At 43.3% G+C, this 21,732-nt stretch overlaps 1 protein-coding gene across 1 annotated transcript in view; it reads right to left on the minus strand.

Moving 5' to 3' along the window:
• The window catches only part of Aco1 (aconitase 1), a 54,071-nt gene that overhangs the window by 4,045 nt on the left and 28,294 nt on the right, over positions 1-21,732 (minus strand). The window contains exons 5-18 of the mRNA XM_027403382.2: positions 20,845-20,914; positions 20,542-20,725; positions 19,982-20,121; positions 16,900-17,071; positions 15,743-15,843; positions 14,790-14,906; positions 13,559-13,718; positions 12,198-12,333; positions 11,424-11,508; positions 10,544-10,700; positions 8,668-8,792; positions 6,824-6,928; positions 5,636-5,778; positions 3,256-3,403 (exon numbers count right to left, since the gene is read on the minus strand). Coding sequence (XP_027259183.1) covers positions 3,256-3,403; positions 5,636-5,778; positions 6,824-6,928; positions 8,668-8,792; positions 10,544-10,700; positions 11,424-11,508; positions 12,198-12,333; positions 13,559-13,718; positions 14,790-14,906; positions 15,743-15,843; positions 16,900-17,071; positions 19,982-20,121; positions 20,542-20,725; positions 20,845-20,914 — 1,843 coding nt within the window. The remainder of the gene's footprint in view (positions 1-3,255; positions 3,404-5,635; positions 5,779-6,823; positions 6,929-8,667; positions 8,793-10,543; positions 10,701-11,423; positions 11,509-12,197; positions 12,334-13,558; positions 13,719-14,789; positions 14,907-15,742; positions 15,844-16,899; positions 17,072-19,981; positions 20,122-20,541; positions 20,726-20,844; positions 20,915-21,732) is intronic.

The raw sequence follows: 21,732 nt of genomic DNA on the forward strand, positions 1-21,732 counted from the left end.
CCACTGAGTAACCATTTGAAACTTAAAAAATAAAACCCCATGAAGCCTGGGTTCTGGACCAATACTATGGGCCCAGCAGTGGCCAGACTTAAAAGGTAGCAAAAAGGAAGATGACATGTTTATAAATGACATCAAATGCAGTCCTCTTGCCCCCTACATTCAGGCCAAGGCAGAGGCAGCAGAAGCATGCACAGAAGCATGAAGTAACAGGCCAGGAAGGGTCGGCTAATTTAATAAAAAGCATCTTCCACAAACAAATTTGCTTCTCACAGGATATTCTGCTGAGCTGAGAATTCCCCAGATATCTGATGGGATGGATCACTGGTGACTGAAGAACAATTACTTGTTCACAGATAAGCAGATCAGAAAATAAAAGCCCTAAAAGGGAGTCAACTGAAGGGGCTCAACAAGACTCTAAACTCTAAAATAGGGTTTAACTAAATATGTTAATATGCTGGTGGATGGGTGGGGCTGGGTTCATGTCATTGGTTACCACCTGAATCTGGAAAGCTTCTGTAGGTCTTGATTACAGAACTCATGGATATGGAAATTGCTATATAACAGGAAGTGTCTTCTCCAGCCCAAGCCTCAGAAGGAAACAATCTACCTGCTAGCTGTGTGAATTAACAATCTTGAAAAACGGTTTCAAGATTGCAGCGCTCAGAATCCCAAAGGGAAGCAGCTTCAGTTACTGTAGCTACTGTGTTTGTACAGCTTTTCTGAATTTCTATTTTTCTTAATTTCAAATGTTATGACTTGACAAGGTCTTTGCAATCATGTGGCTAGTGTTCAGAGGGCCTTTTCAAAATATATTCCTTGTGTTTTTTCTAACGTAATTTGGTAATTTCCTTTCTGTCTCTCTCTCTTTAAAGATGTGTTTAATTTGTGTGTATGGGCCCAAATGTATGTATGTAGAGCTGCCTGTGGTGGCCAGAAGAGGCGCCAGGCCCCTGGAACTGCTGTTGCAGGTGGCTGGGAGCAGCCTGATGCGGGTGCTAGGAGCACCCTCTGGAGCAGCAAGTCACAGACTGTTGAGCCTTCTCTCCAGCTCCCATTTTGTTTGTAGGTCTTCCCGTTAATCAGATGTTATGCTGTTTGAGTTCAGTCCTTCTTCTTGAACTTTCCCTTTGTCCCTCTTCTATATTCCCAGAAATTTTCTAAAGATATCAGCCTATCAGCCTTGCCTTTGAATATTTTAATGCTTTCTTTGTCTTTTCCTTTAATGAATAAAGATCTTGGCTTGTGATTGCTATTGCTACAAAAAATCACTCTGTGGTGATGACTGTCTTCCTTCCTTCCTTCCTTCCTTCCTTCCTTCCTTCCTTCCTTCCTTCCTTCCTTCCTTCCTTCCTTCCTTCTCTCCCTCCTTCCCTTCTCTCCCTGGTTTATTGATGGTTCTTCATGTTATGCAGACGCCATCCATTAGTGGACAGCTGCAGCACTAGAACCCCTTTTGAGACAACCATGAAAACACCAGTGAAGGGAAATCTTCACAATGGGCAGAACTTTGGGCAGTACACATGGTCATACAGTTTGGTAGGAGAAATGGCCAAATGCGCTATTGTTCACTGATTCATGAACTGTAGCCAATGGATTGGCTGGATGGTCAGGGACTTGGAAAGAACATGATGAAAACTGGTGAGAAAGACATCTGGTGAGAAAGACATCTGGGGAAGAAGTATGTGAATAAATCTTCCCAAAATGGCAAGGCATGTGAAGATACTTGTATTCCATATGAATGTTCATCAAAAGGTAACTTCACCTGAGAAAGATTTCAATAATTAAGTAGATAGCATGACTTGTTCTGTGGACAGTCAGCCTCTTTCCTCAGCTATCCTTGTCAATGCCCAATGGGCCCATGGACAAATAGCCACAATGGCAGAGATGGGATTATTTTGTGTCAAGTTGACCTGGGCTGGACTTGTGATGAGTGTTCTTGTGATGGATATTCTTGTGATAGGTGTTCTTTTTTTTTTTTAAGACAAGAGTTTCTCTGTAGAGTCCTAGCTGTCCCGGAATTTGCTCTGTAGACCAGGCTGGCCTTGAACTCAGAAACAGACCTGCCTCTGCCTCCAGAGTGATGGGATTAAAGGTGTGTGCCACCAATGTCTGGTTGTGATGGGTGTTCTTGTGACAGGTATTTGTGTTCTGGTTTTGTGTTTTTATAGAATTTGTGTGTGTGTGTGTGTGTGTGTGTGTGTGTGTGAATGTGTGCATCTCTGTGTTTATATGTGTTTGTTGTGCTTTTTCTTCTGTTTGTTTGCTTTATGAGACAGGGTTTTTCTATGTGCCCCTGGCTGCCCTGGAACTTACTCTGTAGAACAGGCTGGCCTTGAACTCAGAGATCTGCCTGTCTCTGCCTCCCAAGTGCAGGGACTAAAGGTGTTCGCCACCAATGCTTGGCTTCTTTGTTTGTTTTGTTCTATTCTGATTTGTTTGTTTTGTGGATCTGTCTGGGAGGGGAACTGGGGAGGAACTCAGAGAAGGTGTTGCTGGTGGGGAATTGTAATCAGAATATGCTGTATAAAAAACAATCTATTTTCAATAAAAGAAAAGAAGAAAAAAGAAAAAAAAAAGAAAAAAAAAGGCAGCTGGCAGGCCATACTCCTTGGGGACCTGCAGATGTGCTACTGTTCCAGATCTTACTGGCCATCCCATTTTGTTTTAAGCCTCAGAGCTACATACAGCTGGTGTTATTTCTAGGTCAAAAATTTATAGAAAGACCCAGAGAGGTAAATAACTGGTGCTAGGACCCCACCTCAGGTGGCTCTGAGTACAGAGTCTATTTCACACACCCACATCCACAAATAAACAACTCTAGCATATACACTAGCCTCAAAAAGCTCTTTCAGGACTGGGCAGACCTCAAAGGGCTGCCATGGCTCTTCCTTTTGCTTCGGATGCAGTAGATTAAAACAAATAACAGTGGGGACACACCACAGATTTTCTTGATAAATATCCTGAATAATCTGGAATTTAGTCTTCAAGTACTTTAAATACGTATGAAATTTCACTGATTTTTTTGAGCTCAACTTCCATGAAATGAGACTTAGTTGAACCATGGTACCTAACTACTAAGCAAAAAGAGACTGTCATCTCTATCTATCATGGTAAATGGCACACATATGGACACTTAGCAAGAACTGTAGGAAGTCAGGTAGGCTGCAGCTGTGAAGACCAGGAAAGCCATTATGAAAAGCCAGGCTCCCAAGCCTGACAGACACTGGTTTCTGAAGGAAGAGAGACTGTACTCACGGTTTCTCCTGAAGGAAGATGTACAGTCTGAGGTGCCTGCTTGTTCAGAAACTTGTTCAGCAAGCGAATGTTGGCAAATGTTCCCCGTGCCATGATGGCGTCATTTCCTCGGCGGGAGCCATAAGAGTTGAACTCTCGTGGCGTCAGGCTAATAACAGAAGCAGGAGGAGCTCTTTACTGATGTGAGTAAAGAAAACGTACCTTACACACAGACGAGAAATGCCATAAACCCAGCATGTTACTGAATCTGCAGATGCTACTCTGCAGGCTGCTCTCAAAGCCGCAACTGGAGAGCCAACCAGGGGTGGAGAAGGGCAGGAATCAGTACTCTCCAGGGTCAACTCAAGGGTCTTTCAGATCTGGATAGAAAATTAGAAGAATTCTACAAGAAGCTTATCCTCTTAGTGCAGCAGGAAGCTCAAACAGCTACATATAAGATGAAAACTGAATTAAAAGTAGTAGGGAGGAAGTCAGATGGATTGGAGAATGGGGGACAACTAAATATGCTCCATAAACAAACCAGAAGTAGGCCCGAATTTGTCCCTGAATAATCAGGGCCTCAGAGGCAATATAACAAACAACTTTCCAGAGGAAAAGAATCATGGTAGAGTTACAGGCACAAGAGTAATGTCTGTTCCTGTGTCTTATGTGTGAGAAACAATGAAAGGAACTTTGTGATGCCAAGAACAGCTTGTTTCAATGGGCATAGTAGCCTGTTATTTACGATACTGGGGTGAATGTTAACACTATTAAATTGTTAGACCTATATGCCTCAGAACCTCTGAAATCCTATTCAAAATGTTTGTGCATTGGGAGTAGGGGGGACATTATAATTGCTTGCATTCATTTTCCTAAAGAGCTCCTATGTCAAGACAATCACTCCCTGAGAAAATTTGCTCTGCTTCTCGTTTGCTCCGAGCCCTCTCTCAAAGGGAACTGATTTGAAAGGGAGGACAGAAATCAGGATTTTTTTTTCTCCTCATGTGAGTCTCATCAGACCTGGGAACCCCCAAACTCCTTATCTGTATTCAGCTGGCAGCAGAGGATGCTGATGTACCTATGGATACTGGCATGTCTGAGGGGCTGAGTGGGGAGTGAGCTGCACATTCTTGAGGCAGTTCTGTCCACACTGTCTCAGCAGGACATGACTATGAATGCCTGGTTATATCACTGCTGGGCCTCAAGCAGGCTCTGGTTTTGGATTGGGAGAGGGCTGACACTAAGCCTAAAGCATACACTTGTTTAGGAAGCTGTCACCCCTGGCCACTTGTGATTCATGAGCTCTCCTATGGTGCTAACTAGGCAATAAAAGCAGGAAAATAAACTCAGTAAAGAAAGAAAACAATTACCAGTCTACAATCCACACTGCCAGAGGAGCTAGGAAACAAGGAGGACCCCAAGAGAAGATTGCATAGTCCCTCGAAGAAGGGGACGGGACAAGAACCCCTGACCAAAGTGGGAGGGGGGAGGAAGGAGGTGGGAAGAAAAGAAAGGGAGGGGGGAGGAGAACAAGAGGACTGAGACAGGGAAGGAATAGAAGGGCAAGAAAGGAGATACCTTGATAGAGGGAGACAGTACAGTTTGGAGAGAGGTCTGGCACAGGGAAAATGTTAGGGGATTCACCCTTAGTAGGGATGACCCCAACTAAGACGTCAGGCAGTGATGGAGAGGATGCCATTGATGCCCTTCCCCTATAATGAGATTGGTGTCTACCTTGGTTACCATTCCTAGAGCCTTCATCCAGTAGCTGTTTGAAACAGAAACAGGCACCACAGCTAAGTACTGAATCATACTTCTGGAATCCAGTTGTGGAGAGGGAGAAGGAATGAGCAAAGGAGCCAAGACGGGGCTGGAGAAACCCACAGAAACAGTGGGCCTGACCTACTGAGAGCATGGAGACCCTAGTCATAAAGCTGGGGAAACAGCATTGGACTGAACCAAGCCTTCTGAATGTGGGTGCCAGCTAGGAGGCCAAGACAGTCTATGGAACCTCTAACAATAGAGCCAGTCTTCAACCCTAGAGCACAAATGGACTTTGGGAGCCCATTCTCTATGGAGGGATACTATTGCAGCCCAGATACAGCAAGGAGGACCTTGGCCCTCTCCCAAATGATATGATGGACTTTGAAGGTCCCCCGTGGAGGGTTCACTATCCCTGGAGAGGAGTTGTGGGGTGGGTTGGAGGGGGTTGGCGGGGAACATGGGAGGATGGGGGGGCAAGGGAATGGGGGGATGGGTATGTAAATATGAGTAGTAATTAAAGAATTAAAAAAAGAAAGAAAGCAGTGTGATCCCAAAGGCACCATGTAAAAAAAGGAATGCCAGCTTCATCGTGTTTCCTCCCTTTGACTCCAAGTCTTTCCACCTCACCTACACTTACCCTCTGTTGGTCAAGTAGCGAGCAGCAGGACTGTTTCTTGCAATATTCCCAGCCGGAGAGATGTGGTCTGTTGTTACTGAATCTCCTAAATTTAGTAGCACATAGGCGTCCACTATAGACTTGGGTGGCTGGAGATCTAAAGTCTACAGAAGAATACACAAGCCAGCATTTGCCAGGTTTCCCAGACAGGTCACCAGGTGAGTTCAGCCAGGTGGACCAGACTGAGAGTTCTGCATCAATGCATGGACAATTCCAGTTTACCGCTCACAGCAACACTGCTGACCATTAGAGTAAGGTAAACTGGAAACATTCACATCTGAACCTTGGAGAGAAGGTGAAGTATTGGCACCGACCCTCAAAGGCAGTGGGAATGAAGCTGCAAGGACGTTCTTTCTGCAACTCCATGTATTTCTTTAGATGTCAAGGACAGCTGGGATTCTGACTTCTCTTCCCACCCACTCATTAGGAATCCATCATGGAGTGTAAGATTTAAATAAATATGACAAGTCCTTTGCATATTCTCCTGGACCAGTCCTGCAGACCTTAGCTCGTCTTTATCTAGATGATGTCTAGGACGTCTCTGCACAGCCACACAGAACCTCTGGCCAGAGAAACAGTGCCTACATCGAAACCTCCAAGCCTCCCACGACATTCCCAGCATTATCTGCTTGAGTACGCAAAGGTTTCACTGTGATGGGCAGCCAGCACAAGGCTGTGGGGTAAGACTGTACAAGGAAAAACAGCTTTTAAAGAACTTATGTTAAAAAATAAAAAGTCAGGGGCTGGATTGATGGCTCAGAGGTCAGAAGCACCAACCGATCTTCAATTTCCAAATGGTGGCTCACAACTGTGTAAACTGTTGGTCCAAGGGATCAGATGCCTTTGTTTGCACCCTCCCCCACTGTATACATGTGGTGCATGGACACACATGCAAGCAAACTACTCATACACATTTAAAAAAATAAAAACATGTTAGGTCAGTAAATGGCTCCAGATAAATGTTCTTGCCACCAACACCAAGCCACTCACTGTGGAAGGAGAGAACTGACTCAGCAAATTGTCTTCTGATCTCCACACCTGTGTCATGGCACGCCTGTGCCCATGCTCACAACACGAACATCATAGATGCACAATAATAAATGCAATTTAAAAATATATAACATCAAAAAGTATAGTAAAGTATCATACCAAGTTTTCAAAGAACGGTGGTGACTTAATGTATGTAGATTTGGGATTCCAGGCATACAGCTTCTCTGATGGGGCTGCTAAGGCATTCCAGCTTTTGTTTACAGTCTTAAATAAAAAAATGGGGGGCGGGAGAATTAATCACATTCCAGGCCAGGAAAAACTCAATATGTATAAACACAAAACATCCAGAAGGTCAACTAAAAGCCACTTTGATTCTAAGCCAAACATAAAATGCTTCCTGGTTCCTTTGTGTTGCTAAGTGACAGGAATCTTAAGCAAACCCTGTCAGAAAGGCAGGAACCCTCACTCCTGCAGGTGACCCCTCCCATGAAGACACTGCCTTCTCACCATTGCTCTGATGGTAACTATCCACCACCATGATGAACTGAAGGAGCCATAGAGGCAGTGCTGAGGAAAGTCCAGCTAAAGGCCAGTGAGGAATTGGGGACCTCAGTCCAATCCCCAGGGTGGCCCTCAGTAGATGGCGTCACCCCAGACGGGATGACTTTTGTTTGTGCAGGCCGAGGCTCCCACTGGCTCTGCACACATGCACACGAAATGCTTTTTGTTTTAACTTGATAAGTTTTAGCTACATGCATTCCAATATATATATATTCTTTTTATGATTTTATATAAATGAATACAATCTCCTAGGACATATGCCCCATTACCCTCTCATGTCTCCCTCCAACTCCAACTGCATTCTCTTCTTCCCACCTAATCTCCCTTCTATTTTCATGCCCTTTTATTTCTGATGTGCTAAGTTTAATTAGCATTGCTAGTATGAACACGGGTCAGGTGGATACCTTACCACTGGCTTCACTACAGAAGGAAATGACTCCTTTTCCCCAAGCAACCATTTATTATTGCCAATTGCTCCTCAGGAAGGGATGGACCCTTGGGAATCCCACCCCAGTCCATGATGGGACCAATAGATAATGAATAATTACATCTATTCCAGGTCATATGGATGCTAGATAGCAAAATGACAGTCACTGTGTATTTAAGTTGGCTTGAATTTTCTTCATGGTTCCCTTAACTTGATCTTTGAAGAAACACAGTCAATAGATGGCTGACAGGCTCTTAGATACTATTTCCCAGTGGAGCAGCTTGTAGAGGGGGCAGTGAGAGAATTCTGTGCCATGACCCCTGTCCTACATTTTGTTCTCATTTCAAACTACTCCCCTCCCCTGTCAGAAGACCTTGGTCAGCAGGGAAGGGTGTAACTGAGGCTTGGAAAAGGGGACTGAACCCTAGTTATTTCCTCCCATTTATTTATTTATTTGTTTATTCATTCATTCATTCATTCATTCATTTTGAGACAGGGCTCACTATGTAGAACAGGCCAGTCTCCAAATCCCAGGGATCCACCTGCCTCTGCCTGTGCTGGGGTTAAAGTTGTACGCCAGCATGCCTGACTTTTCTCCTATTTTAGAATGTACAACTTTTTGTTTTGTTCTCATTTCAACAAGCTGACACATCCTGGTTTTCATACTTTTTAACATTCAGATGATTTTTTGAGAGGTATTCAATCAACTGACTGCACTCGGTGACAAAATACAGTGACTGCTTTGGTCTTCAACACAGGTGACATTCCAGGATGTCTAAAAAGGAGTGGAACTACCAGAGCAATGGATCTAAAGTCTGTTACTGAGGCTGTGTGTCACATCCCTGTCCCAATCTGTATGGTGTGGGTTTTGTAAAAAGGTGAGTCATGGAAGAAGAGTAACTGTAACCCTGCCCTACTCAGGAAGAAACAAATGTCTCTCTCTGGTTCATGGTCCTGCTGGCCTCAGGTCTGCAGAGATGACACAAAGCAAGTGGTGCACTGTGATGTGATTCACCTCTATTTTCTGATAGACCTCCTTAAACATCCCAGGGATGACATACTGCCGCTCCACCGCCTGGATCTCATCTCGAGTTGGCCAGATATCCTTCAGAAATACTTGCTGGCCCTGTGCATTAACTCCTGGGGAAAACATGTTACCAGTGAGAAATTTCCTCTAACACCCATTTTCATTATTGTACAGTCAGGTCTGTTCCTCCCTGTTGTGCAAACAAAGACCGAATCTCTTCTGATGGGTCACATTTCCATCAACTGATTAACACATAACCTGGTAGTGCATGCTCTCTTACTTAAAGACATGTATGGACAGTTTGGCCTCCAACTTACAGGTTTTATATTTGTTAATTCAATTGACTATAGACCAAAAACAGAAAAAAAAAAAAAGAAAAGAAAGTGCCTGCATCGAACCTGTATGTGTTTACTTTCATTATTCTCTAAACAGCATTGATATAGCACTGATACTGTCATAGGTGTAATAAGTGACTTAAAGATGGTCTGTGCAGAATATGAACTACTTTGTTATCTTCTGTTAGGCACTTGAGTCATTGGCAGTCTTCAGTATCCTCAGAGGTTCCTGAAGCCAATGCTTCATGGACACTGGGGAAGGTGTATAATTCTGTCATTAACTGGGGACTCGGAGTCAATAGAACACTAATTCATTACTGAATGAAGCCTGTGCCAATGCCAGGGACATCACAGGTTTCTTGTGTATAGAACACTGGACACTAGTTCAGTATTATGCTCCAGGGCCATCCAAAAAAACAAAATCATCACAAAAAATACACAAAAAGTTAAAAAAAAAAAAAAGCACTAACTAGACTGTGAAAAGGGCATTTGTTTACTTACAGACTTACAGAACAAGAAGGCAGAGTGATGCTTTTGTCTGGCTGTGTCACACTGAATGTGTACCGTGTGGACTCAGCTTTCACCCTGCGCTCATGTCCACTAGGGGCCATGACAACATTAGGAATACCGATTGTAAGCGATGCCCTCCACATTATCTTATCTCTTTGTGCCAGAGTGAGGACACCATCAAGAGCAAAAGACCAGATGAAGCAGAACTTTGAACTTAATCTGACCTGGAGCGTGCTCCTACAGGGTGTACAGTTAAGTGAAGCCTATCTCAGGAGTCCAGAAGGAGGCAAAAGGTAGGGCCTTCCGAAGACTCCAGAATGGCAATTTGCCAATGCATTTGGGCCTTATATCCTTTTTGCCATTTACTACCCCCAAAGGGATCTTGTTTCTTTTCTTTGTGTTTTGGGTGTACACTGAACAGTAAAAAGACTTCTCTGTCTCCTCTTGTAAGAGCCAAATTACATTTTAATTACTGTGTCTTAGAGAGCTTTGAAACAAAATACCTCTGATCTGCAAGCCATTGCCCAAGGACAGATAGTTCCTGAAATGCTGGAGGCTATTGTTTATGGGAGATAACAAGCCACATATTTTCACTCCCCTGTTCCCCTCATGAGAAATACTTCAGCCTCTATAAACCAGGACTCAGGACCATTGTTTCTGGGAAACCAGAGATGGACCTGGCCAGGGCCTATCCACCTGGCCAGTATTTAATTAAAGCTTGCTTCAAATTTGGCTTTAAATTGTGGTAGTGGTCTTATTCTTGACCTGTGGGATTAACACTCTCTAGAGTCTTTGTTTTTAGAGACAGGGTCTCACTGTGTAACCCTGGCTAGCCTGGAATTCACCTCGAGAGATCTGCCTGCCTCTGCCTTCTGAGCCCTGGGATTAAAGACATGCACTATCATCACACCCAACTCTCAAGATTCTACACTTCATTTTGTATTAACAAAAGCAGCAGCAACTTCCTTATAGTCATATTTTTCAATTCTGGAAAAAGAATTTTGAAACCAAAATCTTACCCAAAGGCTCTTTCTCAAAATCAATCCTGATGGTCCCGGCGATTGCATATGCTATTACTAATGGGGGAGAGGCTAAGTAGTTGGCCCGGGTGTTGGGATGGACTCGTCCTTCAAAATTCCTGTTCCCAGACAGAACTCCAACAGCTACAAGGTCTCCCTGTGTGAGTCAAGAAAACTATCAGTTCACAAAGGAAGGCATTGCCTGGACTTCTCATGTCACACCACATGGACAAAGCCTCCAGACACTCTTCCCTCAGGTCTCCTGCTGCAGGGAGGAGGAAGGGAGGGATATCCCAAGGGGAGATGCTCCATGTCAAATGCAGAGTAGTGGTCAGTGATTTCTGGTCTTAAGAAAATACCAGATAGGTCAGCATTTAATCATAGTTTTTGCTGCTGGAGTCTTAGTCCAGGTGAGACTACCAGAGGCTGACAGCTGAAGGAAGCCATAACAACCGATCCAACAGTACTTTTCAAGGCTACAGATCTATGGCGACAGAAACTAAGCCAATACAATGTCATTTTCATTCATTCTAAGGAAATTTGGCTAATAAATAGCAACAAACAATTTAGAGCCCTTTGTAGCCAAAACCAGTGTGCACTGAACCCCTGCCTGGATGCAGGCACTGCTCAAAGCACTTTATTTACGACCATATTCTCAGACACAGCTGCTATGAACTCCAGTTTCCAGGTGTGGAGACCAAGGCACAAAACAGTCAGTATTACACAGCTAGTGATTTCTCCTTGTGAATTTTGGTTCTAAAGATCACGCTCCTGTTACCACATGCCGATTCCAAGGACTGTCGTACAACTTCCAGAATTTGCCATATGTTATACAAACACAAACAAGAGGTCTGCAGAAGGCAGGATCCTCTGCCATTACCTGAGTGATCGCCTCCACCACAGGTTCAGGAAGGGGTCCACTGTTGCCAATGCAGGTCATGCAGCCATAGCCCACTACATCAAACCTAGGTATCAAAGGAGGCACAGGGAATGGTTACTCTCAGTGAGCCCCTCTGCTGGAACACTTCCCAGAGGCCACAGCTCATAAAGCAACAGCAGGAGTGAGTTTAGGACAGGGACATTCCCGAAAGTTTTCCCTCCTAAGAAGGGTGCTATTCACATTTTTAAACTTGTAACACAGGAGCTGTATAATCTAGAATATTTAAAAGCTGAAACTGATGTGTCATTTAATATCTCCATCTCCTACTATTGTACATTCCCAAAGACTTTTGAATTTTATGAAACACGTGGAGAAAGCAGATGTTATACAAACTAGTAAATAACACGGTAATTGGAGAAACTGTTATGACAACTAACCACTCATCTACCGAAAGGATTAGAATGTCTGCAGCCAAGTACTTATTTTTGAGCCAAAAGGCAGACTCAAATTGCACAGCCACAACCAGCCCATGGTTTTTCTCAGTAAGTGAGGAAAGGTGCCCTCTTCTGGGAAAGGAGGGAAGCACAGGGTTTACTCTGATAAAGCAGGACAACCATCCCAGGAATCCCATGCAACTGGAAAGCTACCACGTGATAAAACGCTGTGAAAGTTCATAAGATCAGACAAGGTGACAGGTGCACACAGGTGCCAGAGGACTAGGACAATGGCTAAGGCATAAATGAAACAAAACCATCATAAACCCCTCTCCCTCACCCTAGCTGGGACAGATAAGGCATGACTCCACTCTCTCGAAGGTAGTAGGTGACCACACCACTTCCGGGAGACAGGCTGGTCTTGACATAAGGCTTCACACTCAGCCCCGCTTCCACAGCTTTCTTTGCTAACAGTCCTGTGAACAGAGACACAGCACGGGTGGCAATTTACTCAGGCGTTAAGAACACTTAGGAAAAGGCCAGGTTTTTTCCAGTTACATTTCTTGACCAACAGGTCAACAGTTCACTACCCAGAGACAGTTCATGCACGCAGCAAGCCCAAATGAGTCATGGAGATGAAGCAAGACACAGTGGCACACACCTTTAATTCCAGCATCTGGCAGGCAGAACCTTTGTGATTTAGACCAACTTGGCCTTACACAGCAAGTTCCCAAAACAAAACCAATCAACCAAAAAAAAAAAAAAAAAGAAATAAACCCCCAAATACTTAGGGATGAGTTTTTAATTTTTGGAGGGAAATTTCTCTAAAATTATGTTTGGATTTAGATGGCAATTACAACTGGAAAGGCCTTGTCTGAGATACATGGACTGTGTCCTGATTGGAAGGGAGCATAGCCTATAGTACATCTAGACCACAGATATTCATTCCTAAAGCAAAGAACAGAGGCCTGGGGCCCCGGTCAGGACTGTAATGGAATGGCACATGCTCTAAACTTAGGAAGCATGACAGCTGAGGGGAAGAAATGAGGGAACGGAACAAGGATACAAAGGCCATGGGCAGCTGCTGGTGTTTCCGGAGAAAACTGGTTTATTCCAGTTAAGTATGGAAAGTTTAGTGGCCAAGATGAACTCTACAAAGGTTTTTCTTACAGGCCATTAAGAAAGAACTATTGACCCTGGTCTCTGGACCCAAGGGAAGCTCTCAAGGGCGATTATGCATCAGAACTAAGGAGATCTTATAACACTAAACTCTACATGTAACTATTAACTACCTCACAGCATTGCTCAACAGGCTGGCACACTGAGCTTCATCAGGTAGTGACCTGTACCCTGGTGCAGCTACAACTGCCAATGCACAAGACAGTGCAAAGTCTCACTGCTAGGGGCTTATAGGGGCAAAGTCTGTGACAGGAGAAGAGGTTCTTTTCTATTCTTTGTCAGGTAGGACGCAGATTCTAGGTGTTGGCAGAAATCCAGCTTCCTCTGCTACCCTCTGCTTATCTTCTGTGCTAATTACAAAATAAAAGGCTGTCTGTCACGTGCTATGAATTCTACTTCAAATATTTTGCTTTGGATGCTTTTGGCTGTGTAGGAATTTTCTGGGCCAATCTGTCTGTATATCTGGAAATGTGAAACTCTCCTCCCACATTCAGGAGACCAGGAGGACAGACCTGCTCTCACCTGCTCCTAACATCACGGATGGATTGCTGGTGTTTGTGCAGCTAGTGATGGCAGCAATTACCACAGAGCCATGAGCAAGAGTGAATTCACTGTTATTGTAGATAAATGTCTTCTGGTCATTGTGATGGTCTGGAGCAACTTGAAAACCTTTAAATCCTTGCTGTGGAAGGGAAGGTTGAAAATATTACATGCAAGAAGAAAACCAGGCACACACAATCTGCTATTAAAAAGAAAAAGATATGTGATCAAACCTTTTCACTTTGGAAGAAGTCTGATAGTAATTTTAAGTGCCTATTATTAACAAAATAAATACTTCTATAAGAAAACTTTGAAATAATACGGAAAATTTAAATGTCTCTTTATTCTTTTTAGATATTTACAAAGGCAGCCTTGAGTCCTGAATCTTGCTCAGCAACAAAATCAGTAACAATCGCTTTCTTCCCTCATCAAAAACAGGAGACTAAATCTATTAACAGTTCAAAGTTAGCTGTCATGGCCTTACTGAGACTATGGATTCTGATCTCATGGAAATTTGGAGAAAGGTGACTTGTATTAATATCGATTTCAACAACTCTAATTAGTAATGTAAGATACAGCTGAACATCTGGTATAATGCTGATGCCTCAAGGATAAACTCTACCTCAACCTCTCTCATTTGGGAGACATTCACTGAAAATTTTAGTATCAGCCATCACGATGGGAGCTTGTGGGTAGCAGAGTGATTATGATGCAATTCTAATGACCTGTACCTTATGCTCAAAGGTACAGGTCAGTAAGGGAAATATAGCACATACATAAAGAGCTTCAGGCCTTATGCCATGGAGTTTCAAGTGAGGGAAGATGACTTCCTGCTAGGGGATGCTTGGGGTCATGTTACAGAGAACAGTATCTGAACAGAACTTTATGGATTTGGATGGGAATAGGATGTCAGGGATGAAGCAGAGACATGCACACACAGAGAGGCATGAACAGAAGTCTGGGGACTGTGTGAATAGGGTGAACCACACTGTGGGAGATGGGTTTTCACATGAAAAGGAAATATGCATAAACAGGGGTTGGGTTTCTAGGGAGGCACGTGCTATAGAGAAGCTACTGGACCCATCGCTAATGGGAGAATCATGAAGGAGTTTAGGAAGGAGAAGAAATGTCCTTGGCACCAGGCTTCAGGAAGATTCATCACAAGGTGAAAGCCTGAACACAAAAGAGCAGGGTACAGGGTCCAGAGCCCTACCTTGGCCCCAAGGCAGCTTTCAAAGTCCTTTTTCATGTCAGACACGGCCACTTTGTCCTGGGGTCTTTTTGGTCCACTGCAGCAAGGCACAACTGTTTTCAAATCTAACTCCACAACCTGTTCACCCAAACCAAAAGCAATTATAGAATCTATAGAGAAATAACACAATCATACCAGAAACCTTGGAACATCCCAACAATAAGCAGCCAAATAAATAAGCTGCCATGTTCTAAGTCAGGGGAGCCAGTGATCCTTTTATCATAACAAAAATTAATTTCCCAATATTAAGATGGGCATGGCATCAGCATGGGACTGGCAGGACTCTTTGCTTCCTTGGAGACAGAGCAGACACCGGCTGCCTTCTCTCTTCCACTTGCTGCTCTGTAGAGTAGCTAACACATGGCTTTTAGGTTGAGATGGGCTTTCTACTGAGGGACATAGCTACAAGCCATTACTGCAGAAGACAGGCTGTCAACTCAGTGAGTACTTCCTTCCCTTGATGGTACATGAAAACTGGGACCCCCAAGTCTGGTTTATTCTCTAAATCTTGGCTGCTTATGCAAATGTGGATTTAGTTTGTACCCCTAGAAAATATAGCAAATCATTGGGTAAACAGAACCACTGACATGCTCATGCCTTCCTTTCTTTCCAGGACTGTAATGATGACAGGCTTGGCTTTTAAATAGCTGCAGCTATCTAACAAAGTCTAGTGTCAATCAGTAGTTGGGGGAGGGAGCACTCAATTCACAAAGGTTAGGTCAACAATCACATTAAGAAGTTACTTTGATATGTTATATCCTTAACCTTCACATTTTCCACCACCTCATTACCTTATAATGACAACACAGTGACTAATTTCCCACAATTGTTCCAACTATGAAGAAACACTAGTGTTTCTTCATGCAACTGCAGCCTCAGAAAGAAGAAACAACATTTGGAAGGTGCTCTCATACCTGAGTGAAGTCTGGGTCTTGAGAGGAGTCATTGAAATCGCGAAACATTCCTACAGCCTGAAGATACTTTTTAATGTGCTTTACTTTGGTCTCCTCACGACCTAAATGACATTAGTAACAAATGAACATGTTACTATTTCTGGGTAAAAGACTATAAACTGAGAGCCCACCTGCAGTTCTAATGTGCACACACACCAACACCTCTGCTTCTTCAGCTTCTGGGCTGCATTTCATCAGGCACCATCTGCTATTCTTACCAAAGTGATGGGTATGGAATGGATTCTGGCTCTATATACAGACAGGCTTCATCTTTTTGGTGACAGCCCTCATTCAAGAGGATCCTAAGCCTAAGCCCACTGCTGGATGCTGAAGGGCACCCATGCATCTGTCCTCAATTTGGCACAGTCACTCTTGGCATTACTTTGTTAAAATAATTACCAACCCCTCACACTTTGGTGTGCCTGGAACTGGGTGCTAAATGCTTCAAATGAATTACTTCTAACTCTGGTCCTTTATCATGATCCCATGAGACATGTACTATTATTATTCTCATTTACTGATGAGGAAATGCTAGTGCAGGAAAATTATTAGGCAACTTCTCTAAGGAATACAACTAGGAAATGACAGAACAAAACGCAAATTTGTACCCAAAGTCTAAAGTCCTAATCCTCAGTGCTCTATTGTCAGAAATACAACCTGGAACCCACTGCTGTACGATGGCCACAGGATTTGATTCTGGCTCTGCTACGTATTCATTAGCCTTGGTTAATTACACTGCTCTGATTCTGGGTTTTCTATCCTATTATTTAAGCAAGTAAACCATCAGTTTATCCTATCAATGCATGAAGGGGAAGAGGGTAAGTGGATACCAGTGCCTGGTACCCCAGAAACAGCATTTACCATCACTAAGATCTCTTGTGTCAATATAAAACAAGTGGCAGTTGAAAAGCAGTGTATTCATCTGGGTTTCTGGGTACCAGGGAGAGGTTTTTTTTTTCCCCTGGCTATCATAGGTCTATTTCACACCTCCTTAAATCCAACAACATACTTTGTCTCCACAGAGAGAACAAGTAAGTCTAACACAAGAGCATGGTGTGGGCAGAGGCAGAAGGCAGGGCTGGGATTTTCGGGGGCTCTGCTCTCAGCCCTTCACTTACCCGTCTGCAGCAGGTACGCAATGCTAACTTCATCAACTGGGAAGAAGGCCGCAGTCGCGCCATATTCAGGGCACATGTTGGCAATCGTAGCTCGATCAGCAATGGACAGCTGGGCCACTCCTGGCCCGAAAAATTCCACAAATTTGCCTACAACCCCAACTTGTCGGAGGTGCTATACAACAGAAACAATAGGAAAGTTGGAGGCTTGACAGTCCATGTTTAAAACACAGAACTATCTCTTTGCAATGCTCCCTAAAAGGACTGGATTCCAGGATGGCAAAGGGACATCCCCAAGGGATGGGTGATGCTTAGCTATGAGTTCTGTACCAACATTAAAAAGGCCATTGGGGCGTGAACATGGGGAAACTGAGAAGAAGTGGGCAGATACTTTACTAACCTACCAACCTTACTATAAATCTGAGATTGTACCAAAATAATTCTTATTTTTTTAAAAAGATTTTATTTATTTATTATGTATATAACATTCTGCTTCCATGTATATCTGCACACCAGAAGAGGCACCAGATCTCATAACGGATGGTTGTGAGCCACCATGTGGTTGCTGGGAATTGAACTAAGGACCCCTGAAAGAACAGTCGGTGCTCTTAACTTCTGAGCCATCTCTCCAGCCCCATAATTCTTATTTTTTAAAAAGAAAGAAAAAGAATGCCACAATATAAATTACACTAAGATTAGCTGTTCTAAATGATATTCAGAATGAAACACTGAAGGCATTAAAAAAATTACATTCTTTCAACTTAGATAAACTTGGTTCTTACATAATCACAGTATTTAAATAGTTGATTTGTTTTTAAAGACACAATGTACACACGGTTCTTGCTATTACAAATCCCACAGACTGCCATCTCCTGTCTTCTCCACATAAGCCATCAGCCAGGGCTGAAGCTCTGGTACTTGTTAGTTAACTTTACAAGGAGGCCAGCTTCACAGACAGCTATGTTCATGGAAAAGCCTGTCAGTTATGTGCATTCTTCCAAACTTTTGGGGTTAGCCCTGTTAGTCCACTTTTGAAAATTACTGTGACAATCTGTGGTATTAATAAACCCAATTCTAAATTCCATAAAGATCAAATCAAAGACACACTTTTGGCCTTTACAACATGGGGTCTCTACAAAAGGTCTCTACACCAAATGACCAGCAAAAAATTATTTAAAATAAAGACCATGAAACTACCTTTTTATTTTATTTTGTTTTTCAAGACAGTCTTTCTGTGTGTATAGCCCTGCCTGTCCTGGAACTTGCTCTGTAGACCAGGCTGCCTTGAACTCAGGAATCTGCCTGCCTCTGCCTCCCAAGTGCTGGGATTCAATGCTTGTACTAACACAGCCCAGGTGAAAGTACCTGAAATGTCCAGAGATCTACAAGGATGACACCAACTAACCATCTAAGTAACAGTGGAGAGACTACCTTAAATGCCTGTCACTGATAATGAGATTGATGACTAACTTATATGCCATTCTAGAGCCTTCATCCAGCAGCTGACAGAAGCAGAGGCAGATACCAACAGCTAAACACTGAACTGAACTGGAATCCAGTTGCAGAAGAGGAGTGATGAGCAAAGGGGTCCAGACCAGGCTGGTGAAACCCACAGAAACAGCTGACCTGAACAAGTGGGAGCTCTTGGACCCCAGACTGATCACTGGGAAACCAGCAGGAAATTGATCCAGACCCCATGAATGTGGGTGCCAGTGAGGAGGCCTCGGAAATCTATGGGGCCTCTTGTAGTAGATCAGTACTTATCCCTAGAATAGGAATGGACTTTGGGAGCCCATTTCACATAGAGGGATATTCCCTCAGCGTAGACACATGGGGGAGGAGGGCCTATGCCCTATCCCAAAGAATGTGACAGACTCTGAAGACCCCCCCCCTCCATAGAAGACCTCACTCTCCCTGCGGAGCAGAAATGGTATGGGATAGGTAGAGTGTTAGTGGAGGGCAGGAGAGGAGGGGAGGGAGAGGGAACTGGGATTGACATGTAAAACAATCTTGTTTCTAATTTAAATAAAAAATGGAGGAAAAATATTTAAAAAAAAAAGACTATCTCAGAAGAACGGGGAAAAAAAAAGAAAAAAACAAAGTACCTTTTTTGTCAAGCAAGTGAATCACACACACACACACACACACACACAAAAGGATTCTTGCAAGAGTTTAAGAAAATATATAATAATAACTTCCAACTTGTAGTTACATCTGTTGTAATAAAGTAACTTTTAATAAGAGAAGAAAGCTAAAATCCTTCATGGAACTAAGTTGCCATTTACATATAAAAAAAATCCAGGTAGGGCCAGCAAGATGGCTCCATTGGCAACTTGATACCTGGAAACCACAAGGTGGAAGAATAGAACCAACTCTCAAAGGTTACCTCTGTCCTCCACATGTGCCATGGCATGTCTCAAACACACACAGAGGTAAAAATGTAATAAAACTCAAAAGAAAAAGATCCACATGGAAAAACTGTAGCAAAAGTGTAAAATATGTGTGGGACTAATTTTCAACCTCAAGACAGTGATTACTACTTCCAGGAAGGATAGGATCTTCTGAACCATAAATACATGCTAATTCTAGATAATCACAAATTATAAATATATGCTAATTAATAAAAACAGCCTCAGAAACAAATCTGATAGGACATTGTCTCCTTAAATCTCGGTGACAAGAGCCAGGCAAGAGGCAGAGGCAGATGGATCTCTGTGAGTTTGAGGACAGCCTGGTCTACACAGTAAGTTCTAGGACAGCCAGAGCTACACAGAGAGACCCTGTCTCAGGAAAAAAAAATGGTGACAGGAATATGAACATGATTTTAATTTCTGGGTACTTTGTGTCACAACTTTAAACATTAAGGAAAAGAATAAGGATAACCACCATCTAAACTTAACCACGATAACCCTTTTTAATTTCATTTTATTTTTATAATCTATCAATATATTGTATCCTAGCCTCTCTAGAGCATACCGACTCCATTAAGTTTATTCTCTGTTTGTCATCGGCTTTCCAAGAGGCTGTGTGTGTGTGTGCATAATTTTACACACACACACATACACACACACACACCCCTCCTTACCTTGGTGATGGTGAGCACGATGTCTGTGGATGTTACCAGAGGGTGGGGCTTCCCCATCAGCCGGTAGCCAATCACCTGGGGAAGCACCATGCTGATGGGCTGACCCAGCATGACAGCTTCTGCCTCAATACCACCTACACCTGCAGTGAACAGCACAGCAGAATGTTCATAGCCCTCAACTGTCCCTCAGCCACAGACTTGAGAATCCCAGTCAGCATGCTTACCTGTATTTCCCTAAGGAACACTCTTTTTTCTCTATTCCCTCTATGGAGTGCCCCTCCCCAAGCACCCGGACCAAAATCTCTTCAGTGCCACACTCAGTAGAGAGTAGATTTAGGAGGCCCTGCTGTTAAGGAACACCCAGCTGATTTTCACTTATGTAAATGTCCTTGAACGTAATTCAGCTTATTTTTTCAAATAGAATGTCTTGCTTTCTAGGCACTGAAAAATACAGCAGTACTGAGCACAGCCTTCTCTGTGACCATGCAAACACACACATGCAGTGAACGAGAACATGCTCCAGAAGCACATATACTCTAGGAAAGTGGCAGAAGACTCACCCCAACCAAGAACTCCCAGACCATCAATCATGGTAGTGTGTGAATCTGTGCCCACCAGGCTGTCCGGGTAATAACATCCATCTTGATCAAATACTACTCTTGCCAAATACTCCAGATTCACCTGGTGAATGATTCCCGAGCCAGGAGGAATAATCCGCATATTGCAAAAGGCCTGGGAACCCCACTAGGATTGGACAACAGAAAGAGCACAGTGAAGACATTTTAACTTGGTCATCTGCACACCCCTCCTCAAGCCCCACAAACATGGAAAACCAAACTGTGAAACCAAACTCTGGCCCATACCTTTAAAAATTCAAATCGTTCTTTATTTCTTTCAAATTCTAGGTCTTGATTCTTCTGTAAACTGTCTGTCCTGTCAGAGACAAAAACTAAATGTATAAATTGCTTCACATGCCACCCATTCAACATGCTGGTGATGAATCAGCTGAACAGCAACTGTATCTGCAAGCTGGCAGGCTGGCATACACTGAAGTAAGCTGTAAAAAACATGTAACAAATTACCTGGTTCAAGCGATTCCTTCAAAGCCCTTAAGTACAGGAAACAATTGCTGAATTCCACCTAAAGTTAATCCCCAAGTCTGACTCTCAGGAACAAACTCAAGGCGTGCATGACAAGAGCAGCAGAGGCACTTCAGGAACCCTTGCTCTGCACCTGCTTCTCATCTACGGCCCCATCACTTCTCTCTGATGAGCCACATGTGGGTGGTATGCTCATGTGTTTATGCTGGAGACAGAAAACAGCAAGGCCAAGGGCCCACTGCTTTCAGAACCTCAGTCTATGTTTCAGACTGGGGGGTGGGGATTATGAAGATGGCTGCTTTCCACGAACAACTGTAAGCCTCAGATTACATGCAGAGGTTTATTCAAGGTCATTCAGGGGGAATAAGTCAGTCACAACTTTGCAGGTTTAGAAGCGAGAAGGCACACATAATCTGTAAATGATGGGTCGAGGAAACACTAAACACACAGCTAAGAGCCAAGGCAAGCTCCTGTCATTATATAATCATTAACTATTGACATTAGTAGGAAACAGCTACTATTCTAATTGCTTGATTGATTTTCTCATCGAGTCTATATATCTCGAGTTGGGCACTACTCATGAGCAAATGAGATACACAGAGCTTAAGAAAGCTGCTGAGTGCTACAAAACTAGTAAATGGTGAAAAGGGA

This window comes from Cricetulus griseus, chromosome 2 (genome assembly GCF_003668045.3).
Source record: "Cricetulus griseus strain 17A/GY chromosome 2, alternate assembly CriGri-PICRH-1.0, whole genome shotgun sequence".
NCBI classification, from domain to species: Eukaryota; Metazoa; Chordata; class Mammalia; order Rodentia; family Cricetidae; genus Cricetulus; species Cricetulus griseus.